The sequence below is a fragment of the Polypterus senegalus genome, chromosome 11, assembly GCF_016835505.1.
Source record: "Polypterus senegalus isolate Bchr_013 chromosome 11, ASM1683550v1, whole genome shotgun sequence".
Lineage (NCBI taxonomy): Eukaryota > Metazoa > Chordata > Cladistia > Polypteriformes > Polypteridae > Polypterus > Polypterus senegalus.
The window spans coordinates 20,597,133-20,618,293 of record NC_053164.1 but is presented as its reverse complement, the minus strand read 5'-3'; the positions used below and the strand labels follow the sequence as shown (position 1 = coordinate 20,618,293).

The following is a 21,161-nucleotide window of genomic DNA, read 5'->3' as shown; positions in this document are numbered from 1 at the left end:
TCACTGTACTCTGGGATCTTTGAAAGGGAGGGACTTTAAAATGTTTTTATACATTACAGAAATGCTGTCAGAGTCCTCAAGACTTTTTTTTTTTTTTTTTTTATTTAATATAAGAGAATAAAATCAGACTCACAATCTTTTCATAGTACTCCCGACGACGCTCTGCTCTTCTCTTGTAATCCACCATCATTCCACGGAGCTTGCGCTCATGCTTCCGGGCCTCATGCCACATCCTGGCCCTTAAGAAGACAAATAAAACACATTAAAACAAAATTAACTTGCGGATTGGTGGAATACTTTGAAACTGCTGACAGAGTTAAGACTTCTGATAGAAAGTATTAAATTCCAAAAATGGAATGGCATGAGTCTGTGTTCAGGCAACTAATCAATGCATAAACCACTCTTCTGCAGACTTAATCCCACTATTAAGAAAGGAAGATGGAATTAAAAACAAACATTTAAAATTTCACAAATCCTTCAAAAATGCATAGAAGCAATCATATTGCATCAAACACTGTATTTAGCATATTCTCTCGGAGTAACCATAATAAAATGATTCAGCTAATGTTGAATATATTAAATTCACCATTTAATGTAAAACATAGAATAGTCAAAAATGATGTTGATGAAGTTAAATGTCATTTGATTTAAACCAAATGCTACTTGCTCATAAAAACAGTATAGTTATATATAAAACGATTATTTTTTTTTTCTCCTTGGAGGCAACACAGTGGTGCAGTGGTACAGTTTTAGCCTCCCACAAACGAGACTAGAATTCACATCCTGGTTACTTTCTGCATGGAGTTTGCATGTGATCCCCGTGTCCACATGGATTTCTCTAGGGGATGCTCCAGTTTTCACCAACTGTCTAATGACTTGCAACTTAGGAGGATTGGCATCTCTAAAATGAACATATACTGTATGTATTGACCACTGGCACCCTGTTCAGCCTTGTGCCCAACGATTACTGGAATAAGCTGGTTTCGATTATATGGATGCATATACTGTATATTCAGCTAAAACCTGAATGCAAGTGTCTTCACCGACCTGGTGTTAATGTTCAGGTTTTGGAAGTACGACTGTCAAGTCTTAACAGAAGTCTTCATTAACAAACAAAGAATTTAAAAAGATATTCCAGCATGTGCTAAATTTATTAACAATTAAATTGAGCTAATTCTATTTTTACTACAGTTATGTTACAATTAGTCCTACAACAGTCCGATTAAAACCTACACCTACATTGTGAATCTTCTTGTGAACTAACTCTTCCGTCATCTCCACTTCAGCACCTCCAGTTTTTACACAGGTGGAGGTGGCACAGTTTATATGTTGCCATGGCACATGAATTTAAAGAGAAGGGACACTGGTCAGTATTTATTTTAGCACAATGGAAAATAAAAAGAAACAAAAAAGCAAAAGGACCTGTAAGATATACTTCTTATTTTCTTTAAGTTGTTAATTTGTTTACTGTCATTAAATTGTTTCCAAGCACATGGCGTACAAAATAAATATTTTTAATTTCCTTCAAATGCTACAACTGGATAACTTCACTGCAGCAAGGTGGGTTTGCAGGTGTTCAGTAACTTTTATAGAGATTGCGGTTTTCAACCAAAGGTGTGGTGCTGGGTTATTCTGTGTTGTTGCACTAGTTGTGTGTTTTTGTATATATTTTGGGATAGACTGGTACATCATCTAGGGAAATTAAACTACTGACATGTTGTGCACCATTTCATTTTGGAAGTGCATAAATGTGCTTGACTATCTAAATAACCGATGCATTTAAGCAAATGTAATGTTTAATTTCTGTAGGAATGGAAACTTGCAAGTTTTTGTGGCTTGAAGCACACTTCTTGAAGATCCAACAAAGCGGCATAACAACACTGGTTTTATTAGCCTCCAAAATAATAAATAAAATGGCTCTCCTTTGTACCATGATTATTGCCAGACTTGCCATCAACCTTATTTTTTTGAAATAAGGCCAATATTTCTAGAAAGCATGATTAGGCTTTGGGTTCTCTGAATGAAATTCTGAATTTACAACACAAAAAAAAAAAATCACAGTTGCCATAGAATCTGCAAGATTTTCAGGAATGCTCGACTTTAACAAGGAAAAATTTCCATGCATAAACACAGAATTACTGGTCAGGGTATGTCTTTAACAGTTTAAACATTAAACTGCAGTAAAGATTTATACTAAATGGACCTGAGGGCACATATGCCAATTAGAACTCCATTCAAATAGCTACTGCAGCTTGTTGATAACTTTCTAAAAAGATCATGAGTGATGCCAAAACACAAACACACTATAAGCACATGATGTTGTGAAAAATATAATAAGAAAACAAGCACCACAGAATAGTTGATGAAACATTCAACATATTTATTACTAGCAAGTGAACATTAAAATATTTTATTGTCATGCCAGATTTCAGGAATGGTTGTGAAACTGGTTTTAGGAAAAATATAACTTTCAGTAAGTTTATAACTTTTTGGAAGCTTATATATTTGTTAAAATCTCACATATTATCATCTTCATAATAAAAGTTTGAAATGGTGAAATTCACATACTACAACCTATGGATCAGGAATGATTACAAGTTGTTACACAGTCCGATCTTTATTACTAAATATTTTTGTAAATCTTTTTGGGCTAAACCTCATAAATTTAGTCACAGATTATGAAGCACTATCTACATACATTACAGAACATTACCTAAAAAAGTTTCAATAATGCACACTTTTTACAAACTCCTACAAATGAACTTAACAAGCAATGCAATTAGAGTAGGCCACAATGCCAATTCAATTTGGGAAATTAAATATATGCCTTTAATATTTTTAACTTGGGGTACACACACTCAAGGTGAATCTTACTATGATTTTTTAAGTGTTTAAGGTCAATCTTATAGATTACCCCAGAGATTTAGGATTTACTGAGACATTTTAAGGGGTATGAACAACCTTACTTGTTTACTCTTATTTAATGAGCTTTATAAGGAAATGCAATCAAAAAATGAAAGCAACAGTCTGTGGTCCAGAGACATTACTCTCGATTGCTCCCCTTTGGGCTCCTTCCTGCAATACCACTCTTGGAGTGTGGCTGCAAAAAGATGGACAAGCTAAAATAAAAGTATAACTATTTGTAAAAGAAAAAGACAAGTGCTAACAAAAATAAGATCACCTAAAATCTGTTGCATAATTACAGAGGGACCTGAAGTGCAGACAGACCGATTCAATTTAATGTAATTAAATATAAAGTATTACACAAAGGAAGTAAAAATGTTCGACTTGAATACTAAATGGCGGGGTCTAAAACTCGACAGTAATCCTTATGAGAAGTACTTAAAACTCGTACTGGACTTGTCACTATCAACTTCCAGACAGTGCACAGAAGCCATTAAGAATGGCTTAACAAAATGTGAGGTTACATAGCACCCTGATGTGTGCAACACAAGTCCAAGGAAGTTACTCTCAAGTTTCATAACACACTGGTGAGGCCTCCTCTGGAATACTGGGTGCAGTTTTGGTCTCCAAAACTCCAAGGCTACAAAAATGACAAAGAAGCACAAGAAAAGGTCCAGAGATGAGCAATTAGGCGGATTCCAGTGCTACAGGAGAAGTGTTATGAGGAAAGAGTAAAAGAGCTGAGCCTTTTCAGTTTAAACAAAAGGAGACTAACAGGAGACAGGATTGAATGGTTAAAATTAGGAAGGGAATTAGTCCATCATGACAGTTATTTTAAAATGTGTTCATCTAGAACATTGGGACACAGCTGAAAATAAGGGTAAATTTCACATAAACATGAGGAAGCTTATCTTCACACAGAGAACCACAGACACATGGAATAAGTGACCAATACTGTGGTAAAAGTAGGATTCGATGGACATTTAAAACTCTACTTGATATTATTTTGGAGGAAGTAACTGGATATGACTGGCAAGCTTTGTTGGGCTGAATGGCCTGTTCTCATCCAAATCTTTCTAAAGACCTTATAACACTATGGTTAATGGGGGTAGGGGTCAAGGCAGAGACCATCCTTGGGCTCTCCTGAATTTATATAGAGGAAGTCAATTTACATTCACCAATTAGCCTAACACCTCTTTGGTAATGTCAAGAAACCTAACACAGACAAAGTGGGGAAAACACAAACTCCATAAGGACAACAATCTGGTACAGGATTCAAAGCCAGAATAGCGAGTCAGCAAAACAGAGTTGCCAACCATTCATTCCGCCACAGTGCTGCCCAAGTCAGATCAACCAAGCTGAAATCTTTAATGTATTGTTATGCAAAAAGTCACCTTGCGCTTTTGAGTACAAGAATCAACATAATTTGCTCAAGCAATATTAAAGTGGCTGTTGGAAATTTATACAAAAGCTAATTAACTTACTTTAGCCCTACTACATTGTAAATTACGTACAAGTAAACTAACATGCTGATAACTCGTGTCTGAAACATAAAAAAACAGTTTGATTATTATAGTGGAACTGTGGTAGTGAACAGCTGGACTAATAATGCAATCATCTTTACAGTTCATCCATAAGCATCAACAGCAAAGAACCAAGGTGGAACCATCTATGGTCAATGACACAATTACCTGGGCTTGGTTTGATATCCAAAAACATTTAGTTTGCAGTTGTTGCTTGCTTTAAACAGTATCTATTATTACCTCTGCCTCTTCACAACCCAGCTACCTTTAATACTGCACACCCTGTAGCATAATGTCTAACTAATTGTGCCGGACGTACTGGAACATTCTGCTCTGGAATGTGACCCTTCCTCTCTGGATTTTTGCACACACTTGTATTTAGTGTGAAAGAACAGCCACTCTCTTATGGATGTTCCTCAGTATTTCACTTGTTTCTTGCAACCATACACTTTTATTACATATTACTGTAGACTTAACTAGTTCTCCATTTTTACATTTTGGTATGCATGCTTTTTTTTTTTTTTTTTAAATACAGCATCTTGGGTCAACCTACTTTATAAATGGCTCTATATAAAGCATGCATCAATTGTTCTACTGAATAACAAAATGACCTGAAAACCAAATCTCTTAATCATGATTGTAACTGTATCAAATGCTTGCATTATTATTCCATTATATTTTGACAATTACTGACATTAAAACAGAAACAAAAACCTACTTCTAATCTGTAGTTCACTCTCTCCAAATTTTAAACATGTTTTTCTATAGGTCTAGCTCTCTTTCTTTCTTTAAAGGGGATAAGATAAACCAGTGTCTCCAACTGCCAGCCTTAAAGACATTAATAATCGGTTACTGTCACTCAAACTACTGAAACATTTGAGAATAAATTACAGCCACTCCAAAACTATTGTGACACAGAAGATGTATTTACAAAGTAAGCAACATTGGTGTGGATATTGAACTGGTTTCTATGGAGAGGGGAAATGTATGAAAGCACATCTTAAATTACTGTATATAATGGTCTGTTTTGCTGCCTTCCCAATTTTTTTTTTCCCCACATGAATTTTGGTCACTGCTGTGAACTTTTGAAATTTCTTGTTCCTCTGCTTTGTCTATTCATTCTACCTCCTATTAAATGACAAGCTTCTATATTGTAATTCAGTTCAGAAGCTGCTCCCCTTAACTAGAGTTTGATTTTGAGATCTCTCTCCCCTTCTTACTGGAAGACTGTGTTCCACAATATAAAGCTCAATTTCCAAAATCTTAATCGTCAGCAAAACCAATTAAAATTCCTATACTGCCTTAACCGTTTGATGGTAATTTTTATCCTCTTCTGTCTTTTCTGTTTTGTCCTTCCCAAACCCCCTGGATCCATGTATCTTGTTCCCAGTCTCCTTTTCTCTCTGCTGATATTGCACTACTGCCTCAAACTCACATCCTTTTAGACCATCATATCTCACCTGACACTGGAAAGACTCTACTTATTTAGGCAGCCATGCATGCATGCCTGCCTTCTGGCACCATGATGGAAATCCTCAGTGTCTATATCTTAAGTGACAACTGGGCATCTTTATTTCACAATTTGTTACATATAGAGTTATTTGTATCCTGAATTAAAAAAATGTCAAAGAAAACCACTAACGGCTAGACCGCTGTTATTAAATCCTGGATATCTGCTGTTTGTACTGTAAGTGCTGTACCTAATGGCTTAACTTTATTTCCTTTCAATAATGTACACGCCCCTGCCCCTCTTCATCTATGGCATCTTGGCCTATTTCATCTTTTTCCCTGACTCAAAATGAGGTAGAAGTGTCATTATTAGGTTACGGGCTCTGTTTAACTTCCTATATTTGAAAATACTCAAACAAATGATCAAAAAAGAAAAGGTTTAAATGCACAGATGCTGGCAGATGATGAAATGAGCTCTTGTGTCTAAAAGGATGAGCTTCTGTTTTAGGTTTTAAAGGAACTATAATGAAGACACGCAGCACACACTCATTTCCGTAACAATCGAATTAGGGCTAACAGATATTCTGCAACTATAACCGGTCGGTACTTGACCCATTTTAAACAGGCCAGATGAACAAAGGGATATTTGTCAGAGCATTAGGAATTTAAAATTAATCTCTCAGCCAATTGAAACAGGATATGCTGTAAGTAGACACTTGATAGAAACAACTGGCATATTAGAAAGACTGTCAAAGCTGCTAATAAATATGCTGCATCAGGGGTCTGCACTGGTCGTGGAGGGCTGTACTGGCTGTAGATTTTTGTTCCAAGTTAATTTCTTAATGAAGTCAATTACTGCAGTTAAAGCACTTATTGCTTAATTATTATTAATCATATATTAATCATCATCATAGCTACCTCGATATACTAAACAGTACTGCTGCTCTGTCAGAAACCAAAGATTCCCGGTTACAGAACATGCTAAACAACTAGTGTTACTATTAATCACAGACACATTCACGAAGTACAAGGGCATTTGTGAATCGGGGGCACTGACAACCCACCGCTGTTACTTCAGGAGGGCTCTGTCCAGGGGCCCCTCCTTTTCATTATTTACCTCCTTCCCCTTGGCAATATCTTTCATAAATATAACATTAGCTTCCACTGTTATGCTGACAACACCCAGCTCTACCTCACTAGCAAACCTACTGCTTCCTTCCACCCTCCTCCCTTAATGATTGCATAGCAGAAATCAAATCCTGGTTTTCTTCAAACTTTCTTAAATTAAACAACAAGGGACAAAACTGAGGTTCTCCTCATTGGTGCAAAATCAACATTATCCAAAACTGATAATTTTTCCTTTGTTATTGATAATTCCTCTGTCTCCCCTTCCCCACATGTTAAGAGTCTGGGTGTCATCCTTGTCAGTACTTTATCCTTTCAGTCCCACATCAATAACATCTCCTGGTCTGCATATTTCCACCTGCGTTACATTAATCGTATTCGCCTCTCCCTCCCTGAAACCCCACACTACTGCTATCCTCGTTCATAGCCTTGTCACTTCTCGTCTGGATTATTGCAATTCCCTTTTCTTTGGTATTTCTCACAAATCTCTTTATAAGCTTCAACTGGTCCACAATTCAGCTGCCCGCCCTCATCATTACTAGAACCCTCTCTATTCACCATATCACTCCCGTTTTGCTGCAGTTTCACTGGCTTCCAGTTCAGTTCAGAATTCAATTCAAAATTCTCCCACTAACTTTTAAGGCCATTCATAACCTTGCCCCTCCATATCTGTCCGACCTCCTCCATGTTGCCATTCCCTCCCGCACCCTCAGATCATCTTCCTCCATCCACTTGACTGCCCCCTTCATCTGTCTTACCACATTCAGTTGCTCTACTCCCCAGCTCTGGAACTCACTACCATCTGAGCTTAGAAATATTGAATCATTTTCACTTTTCAAATCTAAACTTGAAACTCATTTGATTAAGACTGCTTTTTCTCTTTGATTACAATTGCTCTGTCTAATTTTAACTTCTGTATTTTACTTTTGTTTATAATCTGTGTTTTGTCGATTGTTCGGTGTCCTTGAGTGTTTAGAAAGGCGCCTACAATAAAATGTACTATTACTATTATCACATGAATAATTACAAGCAACCATTTTTTAGGAGTCTTATTCATAACAATTTCTTTTTAAATAGTGTGCATTTCTTTTGCATGTTAGAAAATAACTAAGACATAATGCTGACCTGACACTTTCTATAAGTTTTAATTCCAAAATACATAAAATTGCCTATAATTTGAAATTATTTTGCTTTCAATAGCAACAATGCTGATCAGAAAAGCAAATTAATAAAACAGCTTAAGTACTGCAAGCAAACTTTAATGCAACCTTTTAAAATTCAGCGACACTGTTCATTGGGGAAGAGTACAAGAAACAAAAGCTAGCAGCGCCACGTTCTAGTAATGTTGGTTATCTGTGTTGCTGACCTAAGAATTACCTGCTTGTGCTTTAACGCAGTTCCTTATCCAGTAGGCTATCGAGAGCGAATTCAAATAAAAGAAGCTATTGCAGTTAACTGATCAAAAGACAAGGCTCTGATTAATACCGTGCACAACGAAGAAATGACCGATACTCCAGGGCAACAGATATGTCAGAAGTTGCATTGCCTTTACTTTATTCCAAATTAAATTGGATCTGAAACAAGTGTTGCTTTACACAACACATCTGGAAACATGTGTGATCAAAAAATTACGTTATATTGATTGAAGAATTTACACTGAAAAGCATATGGTTACAGTGCTGCTTTCTTTAAATTGGTGAGCCTTTCCTCACAACACTTTTCTCAAGGACCTGGACACAGCTGCTCAAGGACAGAGTTTGGACAAGACACCAGTGTTCTGAGAGCAGCATCCAACAGTGTGATCCTAGCTAAATATTCCTTGACCTTGCTACACATTAATACACTTAATGTGTTTACATACCTGTATAACAGAAAAATCAGGTTGGGTTTATCTTTACTTCTTCATTAATGCTTAACATTCCCGAGTTTAATAATTCCCACATCTTATATTTTTGTGGGAGTGATTGTGATTGCTGGTTTTTAAGAAGTAACATTTACTGGGTGACGGGGTGGGGAAACATTTGCTTTATACTTAAATGTTTTCAGATTTATGTACAATTTACTGTATTACAAAAACAGTGACACAAATAAGTATGTGGCATCTATTGGGAAAAAAAAGAAAAACACTAAATTACTTATTTTTCATCAAATCCACAATTTAACAATTTCCCATTAACTATGAGGTTCCTTGAAAAATAATGGTTCTAACTTTACTGCATGTATGCAGAATACAGTACATATGCAGTTAGTATGACAAAATGCATTTCGCTGTACTGATCTTAATTAAAATTAATAATTGCATTTATAAAATTAAAGGCAATAATCATCAATTGTTAATTCTGTCATAATCGTGCACCTTAGAAGCAACATTATTATACACTTCATTATACCTGTCTTGATTGGAAAGATTTAACACCCTTAATTGCTTACTTCAGTCTTAAAACAGCTACAAACACCATTTTAACTGCTCTGTATGTGCTGTATAATAAAATGTTAAGGTTGGTGTGCTAATACTGTCCCTCAGAGAAATCTGATGGGTCAGTCTGGATTTGGTGACGCAATCAAAAGAGGAAGGGCGAGTGTGAGACACACAAGGAGGATTAAAGGCGTAGGAGGCACACAGAGAGTCGCCTTCAAAGACAGGAATATAAAAGTGGGCAGGAGACAAGTAAAGCACCTTGAAATTAGATTCCAAGAGGCAGGCTTTACAGGAACGCACCCGACAGAGGAAACACCGGTCAAGAGAGGACTGAGAACCACAAAAGACATTGTGCTTAGACTATAAAATAAACTAGCAAGACTACATCTGGAGCATTGTATGGCGTTCTGGTCACCACACTACAAGAAAGACAGAGCAAACACTTGAAGCTGAGCAGAGGAGAACAACCAAGTGCTTCCCAGCACTTAAGGACATGCCGTACTTAGGACACTCGGAGAATTAACCCTATTTAGTCTCGAGCAGAGGAGATGGCATGGAGGCCTAACACAGGTCTTCAAAGTCCTCATAGGCACTGCTAAAGCTGATCCAGCAGAAGTCTCTCTACTTAATGGTAAGTCACATTCTCAAGGACACCAGTGGAAATTAGGGAGAAAGAGCATTTAAGACTGAAGCCAGGAAGCAGCTCTTTACAAAAAGATTTGTGACAGTCTGGAACAAAGTACTGACATATGGAGTTGAAGCAGAATCCCTGACAACCTTTAAGTATCTGAATGAGATTTTGGGACACTAACCATTAGCTAAAGAAATGAGCTTGATAGACTGAATGGTTTCCGTTCATTTGTAAAACTTGTGTTCTAATCTACATCAGGCAACAAATCAACTGGACGATATCCCTGGAAATGAAAAATAAATCTACAATATGAATAATAATGACCTGACATGGCAAAATGAAAACACTAACAAGCCATAGAATTAAATAAGATTGATTATTGTCAAGGACTGGAATCCATTTAAGCAATCGGATTGGAACAAAAATCTGAATGACTGACTTTACAGACATCTGTGCTACATAAATGGAATGATTCAGTTTGATTTGAATAGTGCTCAAGACTAATCTAGAAATAAGTTAACTGTCTTAAGTAGGAGAAAAATGAACCCTTTAAACTGAACCCTGTTGTTTTTGACACAAGGTTTGAATGGAAAAATTATGCAGACTTTTAAAGCACCTGAATGTAATCATTTGCTTAATCCCTGCTATAATAAAGTTAGGTGTTTTGCTGTTAAAACGCCATACTGCATACCCCAACATCAGTGTACCCCCCAGGATGACCAAAGTGCAAAATTAAACCAACACTTGCCACCCAAGGTTTTTGGAAACATACTGATTCAACTGCCTTCAATTTCACTGACAGACTATCATCTACTAAAATGAGAAGAGTTCTTTAACTTTCAAACAAATCTACATTCTACTTTGTATTTCAGACGGTTTTTATGTGAATGTTTTTGAATCTTGCTGCAATTGTGTTATAACTTGGATATGCACTATAAGTTAACCTGCTACATATATTCTGACAGGGTAAGACCAGCCCTTAAGAATGATACAGAGGCCATGGGTCTTCAGTAATGGATTATGTATGCCATTGGTACTTATTTAAAAACAGTAAAAGCAGAGAAAAAGGAATCCTGCTTTTTGTACTGCTTCAAAACAGTAAAACTGGAAACAATTAGATGTTTTGTATTTTTTTTTTCTGGTTGATCTAAACCTATTCATTAACATTTTAGCTTTTGGAATCTTGTTGAGAAATTAATAATCGCCAGAGTGCATTTTAGGTGAATTGTACAATTTATTCTGCTGTAACGCGTGTACAACATAACTAAGAGTGCAGCTAAGACAGAAATTTCTTACTTTTATTTTGAAGGGTACAGCGTGAACATTGAGTAAAGGGTGATAAAGTTATAGCCAGTTAAATTAAAGTAGCAGAAAATGGACAAAAATGCCATTTGAGTTGAATATGCTAGAAATTAGTTAACTGTTTTAAACAGAAGGTAAAACGAGGGTGTATTGCAGGGGTCCTCAATCACAATCCTTGAGGGCGGCAGTCGCTGCAGGTTTTTGTTCTAACCCGGTTGCTTAATTAGAAAGCAATTCTTGCTAATAATTTAATGTCATGGCTTATTAGTGTTTTAACTCTGCTCTATCAGGCAATTCTCATATCCTAGATTTTCTTCCCCTTTCTAAGGATATCATCCAAATGATTTGAAGGCTAAAATGGATGAGAAATTCAGTCCTTCACATTTTTCTCTTCACTTTCCTTCCAAGTATTTAATTAAACCCAATAGTGCATGATAAATACACACAGGTGTAAATGGAAAACTGCTGGTCTCTTGTCTTTTGCATGTCATTGCTAATTAGGAGCAATTAAAAACCAAGACTACAATAAGCAAAAAGGGTTCAAAAATCTTAACGAGCGAGACAACTAAAGTGAACCTGAAGTGTTACTTGAGTAATAAATGCTTCTTATTAAGCAGCTGGGTTGGAGCAAAAACCTGCTGCCCTCCAGGACCGTGATTGAGGACCACTGGTGCATTGCAATAGTTGAAAAAGGCTACCTGGGGCTGTGGAAACAGATGGTGAAACCATGTTACTATAGTCTCTCAGTCATGCAGATTTACTTTATACATATGTTACTCATATGTGCATAACAGACAAAATATGCAGCACAGCTCTGCTTTTGTCATGGCTGGACTACCATAATTTCCTGCTGGCAGGAGCACCCACATGTGTCACCAAGTCACTGTAGATAATTCAAAACACAGCGGCAAGTCCGGTGTTCCGTCAACCAAGATGGGCTTATGTCACTCCTCTCTTCAGATCCTTATACTGGCTTCTTGTAGCGGCAAGAAATATGTTCAAATCTTATCTTTGATACTTGCCTACAGAGTGGTACTATATATATGGAGACACGTGCAATGTCCCATGTTCCTTTTCAATCATTCACAGCTGCTGATACCACCTCTGAGGTATAAAATCTCAGTCCAGACTTTCTTCGTGTGTAGCTCCTGGCTGGTGAATGAGCTGCCCACCCCCATTTAAAAACTCAGACTCTCCAAAGTTTTTCAAGAAGCATTTGAAAACTCTCGTTTGGTTAATTTCTACCAAACTGGGTGTTAGGTTTTGTAAATATGTGACTTGTAACTCACTTGTATTTTACTGTCCTCTTCGCTTGTAATGATCAATTTTGTAACCTTGTCCTATTACACTTGTCCCCCGACCTACACAGGGGCCTGGACTTTCTCTGGTCCTGTTCAGCCTATATATATCGGACTTCCAATACAACTCGGAGTCCTGCCACGTGCAAAAGTTCACTGACAACACTGCTATCGCGGGCTGCATCAGGTGTGGGCAGGAGGAGGAGTATAAGAACCTAATCAAGGACTTTGTTAAATGGTGCGACTCAAACCACCTACACCTGAACACCAGCAAGACCAAAGAACTGGTGGTGGAAAACGTTAACACTATAAAAGATTATAGACTGTTGTACCTGCCACGCACTCTCCACCTTGCATTTTTTAGCTTGCATTGCGATTTTATCACTTTTTAATTACTATTTTTCATCAGTATGCTGCTGTTGGAGAATGTGAATTTCCCCTTGGGGAATAATTATCTATCTATGATACTTGATCATGTTGACGTCTTTTGCAAGTCACTTTGAATAATGCACCTGCTAGGCAAAGAAATGTAAATGAAACGAAAAGTATGCAATTTTCACCCCAACAGGGACACCCTCAGTGTGAACCTAAGCGAGACAGTTTACCCGACAGTGATCCAAATACACAAACAGGCAACCCACCATTATTCTCTAATTTGTAATACGTTAAAACTTGGACAGAAAAAACAGCTCGTTAAGCATGGGTCTGGAATCGCAGATACAAAGTCGTCTCTCTACCTGCCAAGGGCGTTTTAATGCAAAATTTAAGGAAAATAGCGTCCAAATACTCGCCGATTTTTGAACTCGACCCAAACATTAGTCAAATGATGACGATGGCGTGAAAAGGTCCGACACAAATATTTTGCGCCCCCATTTCCCCCCCACCTCGCTGAGCACCTACCCGCAAGACATTCCGACGCCACCGCCTCCACGACGAGCACGACCCGTGGATCTCCGAGGTGCTGTTTCCATCATTCACTCATGGCGCCTACACGCCCCTTCTCCATTAACACTCTACCGTCCACTCGCACACAAGCATGAAACGCCCAAGGGGGTCCTCCTTCTTCTTTTTTCCTCACGCTAAGCACGTCAATGAAGTCCACAGTTCGGCCCGTGCACTCGCGGGCCGCCTTCTCTCGACGCTCCCTGCTTTTATTTTCTCGCACTCCACTCCGCTGTCTTCTGGAACCTGAGCGGCTTCCTTCCCCCCCCTCCCTTTCCCTACCCGGCTGCACTCACTACCTGCTGCGGGAGCGTCGAACTCTCAACACAACAATCAACTCAGCGTCGGGTTGCTCTTCTATACGAACGGCTGGCCAAACTCCTCCAGCACGTCCACCATTCTTCCGCCACTATCCCGACAGCCTTTGCCGCGATCGATGACGTCACTCGAGTCATTAACCCGCCTAGAAATTCTGCAAAACGTGCGCGCGCAGTCGGGGATCCGTCTAGAAATTCTGCTAAACGTGCAAAACCTTGGCATTAAAAAAAGACTCGACAGATGTCCCTAAAAAAATCATTTATTGCCTTAACATTTTTTTTAAAAAATCGAAATAAAAAAGGGGTCAATACATTTTAACAATATCCACGGTTATGAATTCTACATCTAATCCATACATCAAGACTATTCAACGTCAGTTTTGGAGGGACACTGTGGCTGCAGGTTTTGTTCAAACCCCAGTTGCTTAACTAGAAATCAATCCTTGCCAACAACTAATCATACTTAATATAATGACTTGTTAGTGTTTTAATTAACTAAATGTCAGGTCATTCTTATATTGTAATTTTTTTTCCTTTTTAAGCATATCATCCAAATATTTTTAAGCCTAAAACAGATGAGTAATTTTCAGTTCTTCACTTTCTCTTCAGTTTTCTTCTAAGTCCATCCATCCTCTTCCGCTTATCCGAGATCGGGTCGCGGGGGCAGCAGCTTGAACAGAGATACCCAGACTTCCCTCTCCCCGGCCACTTCTTCTAGCTCTTCCGGGGGAATCCCGAGGCCTTCCCAGGCCAACCAGGAGACATAGTCCCTCCAGCGTGTCCTGGGTCTTCCTCAGGGCCTCCTCCCGGGTAGACGTGCACGGAACACCTCACCAGGGAGGTGTCCAGGAGGCATCCTAATGAGATGCCCGAGCCACGATGAGGAGGAGTAGCAGCTCTACTCTGAGCTCCTCCCCGATAACTGAGCTTCTCACCCTATCTTTAAGGGAAAGCCCAGATACCCTGCGGGGGAAACTCAATTCAGCCATTTGTATTTGCAATCTCGTTCTTTCGGTCACTACCCATAAGCTCATGACCATAGGTGAGGGTAGGAACATAGATCGACTGGCAAATTGAGAGCTTTGCGTTACCCCTCAGTGCCTTTTTCACCATGACAGACCGATGCAGACCCCGCATCACTGCGGACGCCAGACCAATCCACCTGTCGATCTCACGCTCCATTCTTCCCTCACCCGTGAACAAGACCCCAAGATACTTGAACTCCTCCACTTGGGGCAGGATCTCGCTCCAACCCTGAGATGGCACTCCACCCTTTTCCGGCTGAGGACCATGGTCTCGGATTTGGAGGTGCTGATTCCCATCCCAGCACCTTCACACTCAGCTGCAAACTGATCCACAGAGAGCTGAAGATCACAACCTGATGAAGCAAACAGGACAACATAAGTATTTTATTAAACCAAAAAGTGCATGATGAATACACACAGATACCAATGGGAGTGAGCTAGACGGAGAACTGCTTTTTTATTTGCATGTTATTGCTAATAAGGAGTTAAGCAAAATAACACCTTTTATTGGCTAACTAGAAAGATTACAGTAGATGTTACTAGTTAGTTCATACGGCGTACCCAAACAGTTTATTGACATCTTCAAGAACCTTTACCTGAACTCCCAATGCTGCGTGCGAACAGATGCGGGCGTTGCAGACTTCTTTAACATCGCAACAGGTGTTAGACAAGGATGCATTCTATCACCTTTCTTGTTTCTTTTAGTCATTGATTATGTTATGCAATGGATGGCATCAGGTTTGGCATCCCGTGGACACCATAGCGGCATCTAACAGACCTCGACTTTGCCGATGACATTGCTTTGCTGGTATCATCATAATATCTACAGGACATGACAACAAACTTATATATGGAGGCCGCAAAGGTGGGCCTGGTTATCAACAGGGACAAAACAAAAGTGATGGCAATCAACAACACAGTGGACAGTATGCAGATTCTGGTGGACCATCAACTTGGTGAGCAGGTGGAGAAGTTTACGTATCTTGGCAGTGTTTTTTCCAGGGACGGTGTTGTAGATGCGGACGTCGGTTACAGAATTAGGAAGGCGGTAGGAGCTTTTCAAAGGATGAGCACATTTTGGAAATCAAAGGCCATCACGTTGAACACTAAAGTTCGACTATACCAAGCTATCATTATCCCAATGACAATCTAAGCCAGTGAAACCTGGAAAGTTACAAATCAAATCACCAGGAAGCTAAACGTCTTCCATCATAAATGCCTACCGCAAATTCTGGGTATCACCTATCGTGATAACATCACAAATGCAGAAGTACAAAGAAGAAGGAGGATTGCTGCTTTAAGAAATATCATGAGAAATCATTGAATGCGGCTTACAGGCCATGTATTCCGATTGCCAGGAGACCGACATGCCAGCATTGCTATGAAATGGATACCACCAGGTGGAAAACGGAAGAGAGGTTGGCCTCGCTTGACTTGGCGTTGAACCCTTCAAGAAAATCTTGCGGAACTTGATTTCAGTCTTGCCAACGACAGAGACAACTGGAGGTCACTTGCTGCCCAATGTGCCATAGGGCGCAGAAGGATCCAAGTCTCAGTAAGAAAGATTACAATATGCTGGGTTTTGAAGCAACTCAGGTCCCTTCTTCAGGTAAGATGTAGTCAGCAAATAAAACAATGAATGCAGCTGTTTAAGACCAAAATAAGCCATTAAAGGTTTGTGCAAGACTACAGCATGAAGTTGAAAGAAAGCAACGCTGTTGCCAAAGTAAAACCTCCGACAAAAGACAAAACAAGAGAGAAACTCGCTTAGTCGCTGACAGACAAGGGGGGGGGGTGAGCAGGTCCACAAAACGAAACCGCCGACTCTGCTTTTCAATTTTTTTTCTGACGATTTCAATAGTTTCTAGGAGCCTGACTTACACAGCTGTCTTATATATAAATGTCTACGCGTGGAAGTGTGTGTATCTGTCTGTCCGGCCCAGAAGTGCGAGGCTACAGCATGAAACTCAAAGAGCCAGCAAGGTGGCCCCAAGTTAACGAGTCGGAAGAAGAAAGAAGTGCAAGGCTGCAGCATGAAGCTGAAATAAAGCGATGAAAGTGAAACTGCCAACGAAAGACAAACCAGAGAGAAACTCGCTAAGCCTTCTGATAGACAATGGGGCTGAGCACATCCGCAAAATGAAACCGCTGACTCTACATTTCAATTATATCTCTGACGATTTCAGTAGTTTCTAGGAGCCCAAGCTTTTCACAGTGCAGGTTTACACAGCTAGTCTTATATATAAATGTCTACGCGTGTGTGTCTGTCTATCCGGCCCGGAAGTGCGAGGCTACAGCAGGAAGCTCAAAAAGCCAGCAAGGCGGCCCCAAGATAACAAGTCGGAAGAAGAAAGAAGTGCAAGACTACAGCATGAAGCTGAAAGAAAGCAACGCTGTTGCCAAAGTAAAACGGCCGACGAAAGACAAAACGAGAGAGAAACTCGCTAAGCCTTCTGATAGACAATGGGGGGCGAGCACATCCGCTGAACGAAACCTCCGACTCTACATTTCAATTGTATTTCTGATGATTTCAGTAGTTTCTTTTACAGCATGGGGTTACACAGCTAGTAGATATACTGTATAATTTGTAAAAGGGTAGCTTCCTTATATACAGGGTCGTCCACTAAAAAGTTGCCCCCGTCCACTGAGTCGACTACATTACGTGATGAAGAGAATAATGATCAAATTTGGCACCTACATTTACAGAAGATGGCTGAAAATGATCTCCTTGTGCATCAATACATCTCTGTGTCCGTTTCAGCAGGTTCATGTACATTCTTTGCAACGTCATGGGATTGGGCCACTTTTGTGTGGTACAATTCATGATGTATGTCTCTAAAGGTGACTATGGTAATAAGGTTAGATGGCCTGGATGACATTAAAAACAAACAAACAAACAAAAAAACTCTAGTCAGCTTGAAAAAAAAAAACAAAACAAAATCTGCACGGTTTTAATGCCAATAGACCACTCAGCCACCACTAGGCATTCTGCCTAACATAAATGTGCTTAAGTCATTCCTCATGGTTTCCAGGCTTTGCCTGACAGGATTCGATCCAGTGAGGTCTCGTGGACAGCTGAGGCACCCACATTCATTCCCCCATCACAGGTGGCTGCGCCGCACCTCGGTCAGGTGTGTTAAAACGCCACCTCAGAAGAACCGGAAAAGAAAACAGAAAAGCAGAGACCAGTCTATTAGGAGTACAACTAAAATGTAACTACAAAAAAGGCAGATTAAGAAAATGGGTTCTTTAGCAGTTTTTATTTAAATGTTCCACAGTATTAGTCTGATGAATTTCTATTTTTAAAGTATTCCAGATTTTAGGTTCATAACAGCAAAAGGCCACCTCACCATTTTTTTAAAGCTTGGCTCTTGGAATGATAAGCAGACCACTATTAGGAGATATAAGGTTAGAACTTGGAGAATAGGATTTCCAAAATATAGGAAGAAGCGAGATTACTTAAAGCTTTATACACCATTAGTAGTATTTTAAAGTCAGTTCTAAATGACACAGGTAACCAATGTAACAATATTAAAACTGGTGAGATGTAACATTTTCTAGTTACGGCTAGAATGCAGCTGCATTCTACACTAATTGTAGCAGACTGATGTCTTTATTAGGTAGTCCTGTTAGGAGTACATTATGGAAATCTAGCTGACTAAAAACAAAGGTCTGGATTAATTTTTCAGCATCTTGTAATGTTATGAGAGGTCTAACTTTTGCAATGTTCCTTAAGTGAAAAAATTCACACCTAGTAATCTGGTTAGGGTTCAGTTTTAAAGTTTAGGTGAAAGTCCATGATTACCCTGAAGTTCCTTACTTTCACCTTGACTTTTAAACCTAAATGATCAAGTGTATTTCTAATTATTTCAGTGTCTGCTTAGAATTCCAAGAGCTAAACTTAAAAGAAGTGGTGAGGCGGCCTTCTGCTGTTATGCACCTAAAATAAGGAATAGCTAACCGATAGAAATTTGCCAGGCTGATACAGTGAAGCACTTTAAAAAAGTTATAAAAACACATTACTTTAACATGGCTTTCTCATAACTTCATCTTAGTTTAATCCTGATGCTCTGTATAATCAATTAATTATCATTACTATTCATGGTGGCTCCAAAATCCGTACTAAACCCTACTTTCTTTTCTGTTCTTTTTCTGGTTTTCTGTGGTGTTGATCTGCACCACCTCCACCTGATCAAAGCACCGTGATGTCCCTACATTGATGGATTAAAGGCCAGAAGTCCACATGACCGCCATCATCAAGTCCTTCCATGAGAACCCTAAATACAATGAGGACTGATCATTTATGTTAGCTAGAATGCCTAGAGGTGACTGGGTGGTCTCATGGCCTGGAACCCCTGCAGATTTTATTTTTTCTCCAGCCATCTGCAGTTTTGGGCATCGGACCATACTTTTATTCTATGTTAATGAGTTTTGTCTTATTTTAATTCTTATTTATTTAATCTTTTTTCTCTTTCTTCATCATGTAAAGCACTTTGAGCTACATCAGTTGTATGAAAATGTGCTATATAAATAAATGTTGTTGTTGTTCTAATACCCTCACTATTTCCATATTTGCCGATCACTAAGATTTCTGTTTTTTCCTCATTTAGTTTGGGAAAGTTACTACTCATCCATTTGGAAATACTGATAAGACATTGGATCAGAGAGCCAAGAGCATCAGGGTATTCAAACACTATTGATAAATAAAGCAGTGTGTCATCTACATAGCTGTGATAGCTTACCTTGTATTTTGAGATAATCAGACCAAATGGAAGCATGTAGATTGAAAAAAATAACAGTAGGTCCTTGTGGTTCACCATATACGATATCATGGATTTCCATAGTACAATTACCATAACTAACAAATACATCATTCAGTCTCAAACATGAATTCCTACTCCTCCTTTGAAATGGGTGGATGCTTCATAAATCTGTCCAACTCTGTCCAACTTTGGGGCAAGTCAGATTCTTATCCTAGTCAGCATTTTAGTGAAATACCTTAGAGTAATTCTGCGATGCTTGATAAATATAGGCACAAGAACATGGGAGGAAAAATATGAAGGAAGAGTTTGATGAGAGGAAAGATTGGGAGAGTTCTTAAAAATAAGGGGGGCATTTCTATGTGAATTACCTTCCTATGGAAATGGGATTCCATATCACTGACATTTACCACACCCCCAAATATTCAAAATAAACAGCATAATAAAGAGCCACTTGTCATTGCTCCGCCCACTCATCTCAAAGCCTATGTACAATTGGCTAGGGGGTGGTGTGGTGACAGTGGCACTCTTGCCCCACCCCTGCCTGTACTCATCCTGTTTATTTTTCTGACTTTATATGCAAGAGTCAGAGCTAAATCTCGGGCTGGTATGGCCTTGGAGAGTTGTTTGAAGTCGTCGGTTCAGCTTCACAAGATTAGAGTCGAAACTTTATATTATTTACACTGTATATATCAATATAACAATTACTATTTGTAATGATAACTCTTAAAGCATCAATCCACAGGCAGAGATTCAGTGGCAAATGGAGCAGAAAACCAGAGTTTATAGGTAGTGTCTGTTATTTACTGTAAATTTTTACCTTTGCTTTTTCTAAAATTCTTTGACTTCTAAATAAAACTGTAGTTAAATTTAATGATAAACAATACTTTGCTGTTACATTTTAAGATGAAACTGTTCATATCAGAACTCTGAACACTGCCTTTATATGTTTAGAGTGCTGTTTCTTTCTATCGGAGGTTTGTATGCCATAAGTTCCTTAAACCCTAATATATTATTAAAGAATACATTCAGTGAGATCGTTCATTAGAAATGATTATTTAAAACCTGTTTTGCATTACTAAAAGGTACCCATCATTTGTTAATTTCTTCCATGTAGTGCAAAAACATGCCCTTTTTTTGCAGATAGTGTACAGATTTTTTCATCAGAATAAGTTAAAATATTTTGAGTACAACTCTAGCCAGAGCCTGTTCACTAATTAGCTTTGCCAGCATAATTTAATTTTAAAGTTTTAATGGCTCCTTATTAGCAGTAAGATGTAAATGAGAAAGCAGCCAGCTGGTTAGATAGATAGATAGATAGATAGATAGATAGATAGATAGATAGATAGATAGATAGATAGATAGATAGATAGATAGATAGATAGATAGATCTAGACAAGAATGGGCCATTCAGCCCAGCAAAGCTCGCCAGTCCTATCCACTTATTTCTTCCAAAAAACCATCAA

At 38.8% G+C, this 21,161-nt stretch overlaps 1 protein-coding gene across 3 annotated transcripts in view; it reads right to left on the bottom strand.

The window, feature by feature from the left end:
* Positions 1-14,016, bottom strand: part of LOC120538721 (CLK4-associating serine/arginine rich protein) — a 78,675-nt gene extending 64,659 nt beyond the window's left edge. Inside the window, exons 1-2 of one of the 3 annotated variants that reach the window (XM_039768140.1) lie at positions 13,893-14,016; positions 134-239 (exon numbers count right to left, since the gene is read on the bottom strand). In XM_039768140.1, coding sequence (XP_039624074.1) covers positions 134-232 — 99 coding nt within the window. In that variant the 5' untranslated portion in view covers positions 233-239; positions 13,893-14,016. The other 2 variants (XM_039768141.1, XM_039768139.1) reach the window with 2 other exon arrangements.
* Positions 14,017-21,161: the final 7,145 nt, after the last annotated feature.